Source organism: Borostomias antarcticus (genome assembly GCF_949987555.1).
Source record: "Borostomias antarcticus genome assembly, chromosome: 11".
NCBI lineage: Eukaryota > Metazoa > Chordata > Actinopteri > Stomiiformes > Stomiidae > Borostomias > Borostomias antarcticus.
Window position 1 is genome coordinate 20676245 of NC_140244.1, and position 9484 is coordinate 20685728.

The 9484-nt window shown below is 48.7% G+C and overlaps 1 protein-coding gene across 1 annotated transcript in view; it reads right to left on the reverse strand.

Annotated features, from left to right (window-relative positions):
- Positions 1 to 475: 475 nt before the first annotated feature.
- The window catches only part of ptpn22 (protein tyrosine phosphatase non-receptor type 22), a gene marked incomplete at both ends in the record, with an annotated part of 15386 nt that continues 6377 nt past the window's right edge, over positions 476 to 9484 (reverse strand). Inside the window, 14 exons of the mRNA XM_084446143.1 lie at positions 476 to 537; positions 1496 to 1552; positions 2909 to 2936; positions 5565 to 5692; positions 5906 to 5974; positions 6563 to 6590; positions 6835 to 6980; positions 7187 to 7264; positions 7478 to 7564; positions 7685 to 8118; positions 8232 to 8332; positions 8659 to 8745; positions 9036 to 9113; positions 9201 to 9267. Coding sequence (XP_084302269.1) covers positions 476 to 537; positions 1496 to 1552; positions 2909 to 2936; positions 5565 to 5692; positions 5906 to 5974; positions 6563 to 6590; positions 6835 to 6980; positions 7187 to 7264; positions 7478 to 7564; positions 7685 to 8118; positions 8232 to 8332; positions 8659 to 8745; positions 9036 to 9113; positions 9201 to 9267 — 1450 coding nt within the window. The remainder of the gene's footprint in view (positions 538 to 1495; positions 1553 to 2908; positions 2937 to 5564; positions 5693 to 5905; positions 5975 to 6562; positions 6591 to 6834; positions 6981 to 7186; positions 7265 to 7477; positions 7565 to 7684; positions 8119 to 8231; positions 8333 to 8658; positions 8746 to 9035; positions 9114 to 9200; positions 9268 to 9484) is intronic.

Below are 9484 nucleotides of genomic sequence, written 5' to 3' on the forward strand. Positions count from 1 at the left end.
AATTTTGTATGTAATGTACATTGTTTTTTTGCTGCCATGATGGGAAAGTTTCGATCATCACACTTGATCATGAGTGCAAAATAAGTAAGTTTGCAACGCATTTCTCTGTGCGTTATTTGTTGAAGCAAAATAACCAAAAGTTCTGAGTTTCAGTAAGCTTCAGTAAGTAGCTCACCTCCCTTTTCACTGAGGTACTGACATATACAATCAATCTGTCATGTTTACAGTAGGTGGCGCTCTTCTGCCAAGCTGATCAGATGATGATCATTGTGCCCTGAGAGGGAGAGAGAGAGAGAGGGACAGAGAGGGAGAGGAAGAGAGAGAGAGAGGAGTGCTCAGCCTTTCACGCAGGGGGTAAGCACGCTTTATGATCCTCCATGTTGTCATGGGATGGTCTCGGTCCATTCTTGTCCTGTAGGGACCATCATGAGTTCTGCTCCATGCAGGGTTTGGGGAGAGATGACGGGCTACAGTCTCACATCCAGGTCTCGGGTTGACCCCTGGGCCCTTTGGGCTTCCCAAAACGATTCCCAAATCCTGGAGGAGAGAGAGAGAAACCACTTTTGTCAGGCTGTTACGGGTAAGTACACACAGCGTGACCTTAAGTAGAAATTGTCACATATGCAGTAGAAATAGTCACAAGGAATGGTGTTTGGTGTAGGAATTGTGTTTGAGTGGACCGGGTCTGTGCAGACCTACCAAACTTGAACACTGATAGCGTGGAGCTGAGTGAAGAGGGATGTCCAGACTGGGTAGGTGCTGGGGGAGGAGCTATCTTTGCTGTGGGCAGAAGAAGACATCTGAACGGCCATTTGCTTGTAAAGGTGGAAGATGTCTAATGTACATTACAATGATCTGATAGCCCAATAAGGGGTAATGCAACCAAAACGTGTTGGTTACCATAATAAAGTGGTTACCATAATAAAGTGCTTTTATATTTGACATCAATTGCCCTCCAAGAGCAGATAATACCACTGTCTACAATTATCTGATACACATATTCATATTACTTACACTTCGGTTTTCTGCAAAACAGACTCTGGAAGAGAACAACAGAGGCTGGGATCAGACGGTGAAAGGTAACCACCAGAAATCAAGACTGACGAAGTCGAATTATAGTTACTCTAGGGAGTCTACAGTACTTCTACGACAACAGAGAAGGTTAGTACAGCAGGTGTCACTGTTGGTACCTTTCCTCTGCAGAAGGCCTTCCGTGACCCGACCTCAGGGGCCTCGGCTCTAGGGGACCCTCTCCTCTCCACGGCCTGATGTGGCTCTGGAACATACCAGTTCCATCATCGTCATCATCATCATCATCGTCATCATCATCATCATCATCATCATCATCATCATCAAGGCATCATGAAGGATGAAACTGTAATGGTGTTTGTGATCAAGAACAGATCATTGTTCCCGCGCGACACATTCTAGATTGTCACAAAACAAAAAAGAACAGGTTTGACGGTTTGAAGGATGTCTGACTGAAAGAACTCACCACTTCCTCCTCCGGCCACAGGAGGCGGAGCTGCCGGCTGAAATTCATTTAACGGCCCTGCAGAGGAAACACACAACTATTAATACTCACACTTACGGACCAACATAATGCATCAACAAGAACAACATACAAATATAGCTGCAAGCAGCAATATGGGGGCCAAGCAGGAAGTGCGACCAGCGTATCAAAGACAACAAGCGAAACACATTTGAATCCCCACTGCAGTTTTGAAAATCGGGCATACGGTTCAGAATAAACACACTTCCAACTTGGTTGGTGGTGCTAGAGAGTTCGAAGTGTCGACATAGACTTGGTGACAGGGGTCACAGGACCATCCCCGATGAGTGTGCCTAATGTGGTTATGATACATCAAAACGTTACTGACATATGACCACACATCCTGTTTGGTGGCTTGGACGCCAAATTCGATTGGCTGTAGCGGGCGAACGCCTTCGACAATCGAAAATCCCTGTAATACCTTTGTGGACATTGGTCTAGAGAATGTGTAAAGCTAGTTTCATGTAGATTGGTGAAAATTCCTGGAAGGAGATACATTTTAAGTGTTTTACACAAAATACAAAATGGCGGGAAATCCAATGGGTGGAAAATGACATCATAGGGTGCAACGAACTCGGCATGAGCCAGGGATTCCAACGGTACCTCATTTTTGAAAATCGGTAGCATGGGTCAAAAGTTGTGTGACTAAACGCAATTCCAAATTTGACATGGTGGTGGCGCTAGAGGGTTCGAGCTGTCGCGATGACACTTGCTGACAGGGGTCATGGGCCTGTCTCCGATGAGTGTGCCAAATGTGGCTTTGATACATTAACAATTTGCTGAGATATGACCCCATATCTTGCTTGGCGGCTTGGATGCCAAATTTGATTGGCTGTAGCGGGCAAATGCTTTTGAGAATCGAAAATCCCTGTACTACTTTTGTGGACATTGGTCTAGAGAATGTTTTTACCGAGTTTCGTGCAGATTGGTCGAAATTCCTAGGAGGAGATACATTTTAAGTGTTTTTCACAAAATCCAAAATGGTGGGAAATGCAATTGGCGGAAAATGATGTCATAGGGTGTGTTGAACTCGGCTTGAGCCACGGAATCCAACGGTCCCTCATTTTGGAAAATCGGCCTTACAGGTCATAAGTTGCGTGCACAAACGCACCTCCGACTTTGACACGTTGGTGGCGCTAGAGAGGGCGAGGTGTGGACATGAGACTTGGTGAGTCTGGTTTTGGTTTTGACCATACGGTTCTATAGGCTGCCACAGACTCCTATGGCAGAAGAAATAAAGAAGAAAGAAGAAAGAAAGAAGAAGAAAACGTACAAACACAATGGGTGCTGCAGAGGGCAAGAATTTAAATTGTAGAGGAAGAGAACCCAGTCTGTTTTAGATATACTGTAGCTTACTTTCTCTTGAAGTTTTTGCTCGCACACTCTAGGAATGGACATGAGAAGAAGAAAAAAAAAAAGGTGTGCAAGTTAGTGTTGATCTTAACAACTGGAGAACCAATGATATGCAGTACAAACTGGGACTATCCATGTCACTGTTACTCTCTAGTTTTGAGCCCTCCGCCATAATCCGCTCACACAGCCCTTAGAGCAGGGGTCTCAAACTCCCGGCCCGCGGGCCAATTCCGGCCCGCCCCACCCCTTCATCCGGCCCAGACATGATGTCAGAAATATAATGTAATCCGGCCCGCCACACGGCTCCCGGCAGGCAGGTCTACAGAGCAAAATTCAAGTTGCTCAAAGGTGGGGCGAAATGTTATGTTATTTTGCACAGCGCAAGGTGAACGCTGCATACAGTCACAGGTGCAATCAATCGAGTAGGATGTATCTGCAGAGCCACAGAGCGGGGTCTACAGCTCGATGTGGGGTCCACAGCTCGATGTGGGGTCTACAGCTCGATGTGGGGTCTACAGCTCGATGTGGGGTCTACAGCTCGATGTGGGGTCTACAGCTCGATGTGGGGTCTACAGCTCGATGTGGGGTCTACAGCTCGATGTGGGGTCCACAGCTCGATGTGGGGTCTACAGCTCGATGTGGGGTCTACAGCTCGATGTGTATCAATCTGCACGGGACTATTAACTGTGAACGGAATGCAGCTAGCCACCAAGAGCCTGTTTTCATGGTTAACTAACGTTAGGAACACAGACAGTTTCAAGAAAGATGGACATTGCAGTTTTTTGTGGAGTTCAATGGAAATGCTACCTGCCTGGTATGTAAGAACAAAGTCGCCGTTCTAAAGGAATATAATGTCAAGCGTTATTCATTACTAAACATGGAGAACAGTGTGAGTCATAGGGAGATGAGCCACACAGCTGAGAGGGATAACGTCTCAGCAGTCTTTCAAATGGTAAATGGACTGCACTTATATAGCGCTTTTCCACCTTAGCGGCACTCAAAGCGCTTTACAATGGCCTCTCATTCACCCATTCACACACACATTCACACACCAATGGCGGTAGCTGCCATGCAAGGTGCTAACCTGCTCATTGGGAGCAATTTGGGGTTAGGTGTCTTGCTCAAGGACACTTCGACATGTGGACAGTCGGAGCTGGGATTCAAACCACTGACACTTCGATCACTGAACGACCCGCTCTACCAACTGAGCTACAGCCGCCCCTTCAAGATAAGGGTCTGGCAAGATGGAAACAACAAAATGGAAACAAACTTGAACTTTAATAAATGCAAATACAGGTCCAGGGCAGGATTACAGTAGTAGTGATGCATCTTGCAGCTAAAATAGAATACAGTACAAATGTAGGCTATTCAAGATAAAATAGGTAAGATAAAAAGTAAGGAAAAAAGATTTTCACTAACTGTTAATATATATTAAAATGTACAAATTTGAATTTGTATGATGACAATGTTAGTTATGGAATAGTCTAACAACATTTCGAGACTCACTTGTGAGTCTAGTTATGGAAATGAAAAATTATATTTTCTGAAATATTGCACTTTCTTATATTTAGTAGTACTTGAAGTCAACATTGAAGTGGCCCTCCTATGGGTTGAGGATACCAGCAGTGGCCCCAAGCCAATTTGAGTTTGAGACCCCTGCCTTAGAGCAAGCCCCCAGGAATCGAAATCTAAAGTGAAGGCCTATTGAACCGCGCCATCTTGGCTAGATTTGTAGTCACTTGGCTATTTCCGGTTACTTTTGACTTGCGCAGTTGAGCTTCTCTGGCCGACGCGCGTCCACGCACGTTCCCGGCTCTCCCCGCTTTGATTTAGCAATGAAAACCGGCTTGCATATTAACCTGTTTTTGTCAAATATATCAATCGTTCAGATCAGATCGGCAGTGCTGCATGCATGAGAGAGATAAATGTAGGCTATGGTTATGTTAATAAAGCTAACAATGATGTTGTAACATGCATGCAGCACTTCCGATCTGATCTGAACGATTGATTCATTGTTACCATGGATCGGTATTGGGATTGATCAAGGGCGAATGTGAAATAGCAGCCATGAACTCAGCGGGTTATCCGAGATGCGGTAGCAGCGGCCAATGCTCCTGCTGGCGGGGAGTGAAGCTCTTCAACTCGCCTGTCACTGACTCCCTGGAGGAATTTAGCCTGGCTGCAATAACGTTATCGCGAACGGAATGAATACCATCTACTAGCAAACAAAACATGTTCAATTATATTTAACCTGTTAAAACTAAGATGCCAGGATCAAAAAATAATTTCTCCAATTGATATATTTGACAAAAACAGGTTAATATGCAAGCCGGTTTTCATTGCTAAATCAAAGCGGGGAGAGCAGAGAGAGCCGGTAACGCGCGTCTACATTTCAGATAAATGTGAACTTTTTCGTGGACGCGCGTCGGCCAGAGAAGCTCAACTGCGCAAGTCAAAAGTAACCGGAAGGCCAGAAAAGCACAACTGCGCAAGTCAAAAGTAACCGGAAATAGTCAAATGACTACAAATTTTGCCAAGATGGCGCGGTTCTATAGGGCTTCATTGTTGATAGCGGCCAGTGAATGGAGTGGCTGTATCCAGTTTATATAATACATCCATGCCTTAGAGCCACAGCTGCTGCCTTGGTGGTCCTGCCCACCTTGCTCCGGTTCATGACAGTGTCCGGGAATCCCGTGGACTGGGAGGTCCCAGCCCACTCCGATGACGTGCCTATCTTCTGGGAGGTCCCGGTGCCGGTCTGCAGACAGGGGGCGCTGTTCTGATGAACTGCAGGAGAACAAAGGCAGAAGTATTCAGAGAGGGCAACCGCACAATATTACCAAAGGTTTATTGTTGCGCGCACTGATCCACTTCCTCATTCCAGACTTGCAGAACTGGAGCTGCAGAGGGAGGTATTGAATACATTGACGGTAGCGATAGCCCTCCCACAGGCTGGTGTAATGTCTGGTGTGATGAAGAGGAGACAGACGACAGACTCACCTTCCTCATTCACCAGGATGAAGGACTCTGGGGTCCGCGCAGGCAGAGGCGGGGTCAGGCTCTCGCAGGCTGCACCAAGAAACACATCCGTAGTCAGTGACCAACTACATCTCCTCATTTCCAAATGAGTTAAAAATTAGTTTGTTGGGTTGTTTATTTCCTTCAGCCAAGACTGCATGAATACAGTGGATAGAGTGAAGATCGGATCAGATAGATAGATAGATAGATAGATAGATAGATAGATAGATAGATAGATAGATAGATAGATAGATAGATAGATAGATAGATAGATAGATAGATAGATAGATAGATAGATAGAATGTATCGCTCCCCCAAGGGTAAATTCGGCATTTCGGCAGGTGGCTGGAAAGAAACCTGGGCTTACCTCCGGGTGAGACAGGGAGGGTCAGAAGGGAGGGAGAGGGAGGAGGAGAAGGGAGGTACGAGGAGGTGCTGAGTACAGGTGCGGAAGGGGTCACTGCTGGTACTGCAATGGAAACAGATGAGACCAAGATTAACATCACAGGTCACGCTCTCTCCCTCTCACTATGTAATCTCCTGTCAGCACAACATGATTTTGGTGGATCTTTATCCAACTGACAACATGGTGATCATCACATGATGCTTGTTTGTGTCTTCTGTGTTTTCTCAGCTCACCTGAAAGGGTCATTTTCCCTCTTAAACTCTGAGAAAAAAAAGAAAAGAAATCAAAAACGGAGAGTTATGTATCTGATGGCAGTCTGCCATGACGTGTCACAAGCAGACAGCTCTATCTCTAATCCAATCACGGAAACAGCTGAAATGCAATCTGTGTCAGTTGGAAATTACGTTTTTGCATACGAGTGCCGTCAGTCACAAAACCCGTATTGAGCGCGTGTTAACGGTATGTTAACCCTTCGCTGGGCGTCACCCAGACCTACGCCCGCTACCTTGCTCCGCGTCCAGGCTTTCTTCTCCGGCAGGGTCGCTGGGGCCGCCGTGTGCCCGCACCACTCGGAGGAGGTCCCCACTCTGCTCCTGAAGGCCGTCGGCCGCTCCTGTCCCGCCGCCACCGGCGCCGCCGCCGCCACGGGAGCTGTGCGGAGGGCAGACAGAAGACAAGCTCACGGTGGCGCGTTACGGAACGGGGGACGGTTGGAAAATGGTTCTACAAACTGCCGCTGCACCTACCCGCATTGATGGCCAAAATGAAGGACTCCGGGGTTCTCTCTGGTAGTTCGGGAACAGGCGACGGGGGGCACGCCGAGACAGAGGATGGTAATGGCGTCCCCCTCCGCTCACCTCCCAGACCCCCGAGAGCCTCAGCCGCAGCGTTAGGAGGGATGATGACCTTTAAGCTCTCGCAGGGGCCGGAGTGCTCTGAGGGTCGGGCACAGACATGTCACTATCGGTGTCCTGAAAATACATTATCCACCACTGCTGTCTCTGTTAGGAGCTAGTCTCCATGGGTTGGGAGGGTGACCCCCTGAAAACGAAGAATTTGTTTCCTTGGAAGAGGGAGTGTGACCGCGTCTGACCCCGGTGGTGATGAGCTACTAGAGCTGATGATCTAAAATGCATGAACACACTGACCTGCGCCGGCGGCCAGCAAGTAGGACTCAGGGGTTCGCTCAGGTAATGGAGGGGGTCCCTCTTCGGCTGGGGGAGCTACGACTGTATCTAAAACGACACACACAAGCGCACGGTCAGACTCTCGTGCACTCAGGCATCCTATATCACAGTATATTAGACATCTCGTTAATGAGAGCGATTAGAAGACAGACTGAGACAGCCCCGGACCTGGTGCTGCAGACCCAGCGGGGGTCGGAGAGGTCAGGGCGGAATCCAGCGGCGAGTCGGACCCAAAGTAGGGGTCTTCCACTGTCAGACAGACTGGGATGGAGACAACAGAGAGCAGCTGGGGCTTCAGTGGGGCTACCTCCTCCCTCTCAGTCTCCACCAGCCCCAGGGGTTTCTGAGTGGACCCCTGCCCCAGGAGGGGCCACTCCAACAGCTCCCGGGCGGCGGGCATGGTAGCCGGCCACACCTGGAGGGAGAAGGGTCTTTGCTGCTGCCTCTGCCTGCTGGTCCTGTCCCTGACCTGCAGGCCACTCGGGGCATCTGAGGATGAGGAGGGGCTAGCCGCCTGAGCATCATCCATCCCCGACGAAGCAGACGGGGACGACGGAGCGACGTGATTGGGCGTCTCCCACGGATCCTCCTTCACCGCGTACCTGAAAGAAAGTGTGAGAGACCGGCAGTGTCTCGACATGCGTTTGACGTTTGCAACATGGGGACCAGTGCCAATTCCTGCTACCTCGGCCGTGTCTGTGGCTCTTGTTCAGACCCTGGGTGTGGCTCTGCTTCTGGCTCCGTTCCAGATTCCTCACTCAGGTCCGATACTTCACTGTCATTGGCTGTGGGGATGGGGGAGGAGTCTGCTGGCATCTACACAGGTCAACATGAAGGCATTGCTCTTTTATTATCTTTCAGCGCTGATTAGAGAGGAGGGAATTGTGTGGTCTTATCAGTGCTGGCTGAATAGACCACCAACCCTCAGAGTGTGTTTAGAGGCTGGGAGGATGAGCTCATCTCTGTAAGGGGCGGTGCCTATTAACACATCAGCTATCCTGACGGAAACATCTCTTGCGAGCTTAAACACGCCCCATTACGTTTCATACAGTATCAATGACACACATGACAGCACACTGTGTGTGTGTGTGTGTGTGTGTGTGTGTGTGTGACTGTGCGCCTGTGTATTCCCTGGATCTCACCTCCTCTGTGCTGGAAGGAGTTGCCATGGACTGCAGGTACCTCTCAAACAGGAACTTGATGGTTCGGTAGACCAGCTCATACTGCTCCTGGGGTTACACACCAAACCTGTTCGGTTAGCTAAAATTTCAGCTGGGCCAAATGTTTATGATGAGTTAGAGTATGAGAACCGGCAGGAGGAAGTTGACGGGATCAGGAAGCTGGAAATTATGTGGTTTGACTCGTTGGTTTGAACTCCGTAGCGGGCTCTTGGCAGAGAACGTTGCAATACAGGTTTAGGAAAGCGATGTCACTGATTGACACCTGTCACAACCCGCTGTCATCGGGGCTTCGCCACAGCGCCACCACAATGAAAATGAATGTAAACGTGAGGTGTCACCTTGGTTTGGACAACTGAAGGCCTCTGTGTGCGCATGTTCTGAACCAGGTCATAGATGCTGAAGTCTTCAGGGATGCACTGGACACAAGCAAATGACAGTTACCGACAGTCGTGAGGGAACGGGGCAGGGCGCGACCGGGCCTGTGCTGCCTCTGTGTGTCTCACCTGGGTCTTGAGCAGGCTCCACGTGTAGTCGATGGCACACAGAACCCCGGTTCTCCCACAGCCAGCACTGCAGGGGGAACCACAACATCAGGCAGTTAGAACAAGGACTCACCGAAGTCCAACGTCACTGAGCTACTCGCATACGAGCACATCACTGCTATCAGTCGACTGAAAATCAACCAATAAAACATTGTGTTATATCATATTTTCTTGTGTTCTATTGTCTTGTTTTGTAGACATTCGCTATAATTTCTCTCTGCCCTGTGGGATGTCTTTGAGCAGGG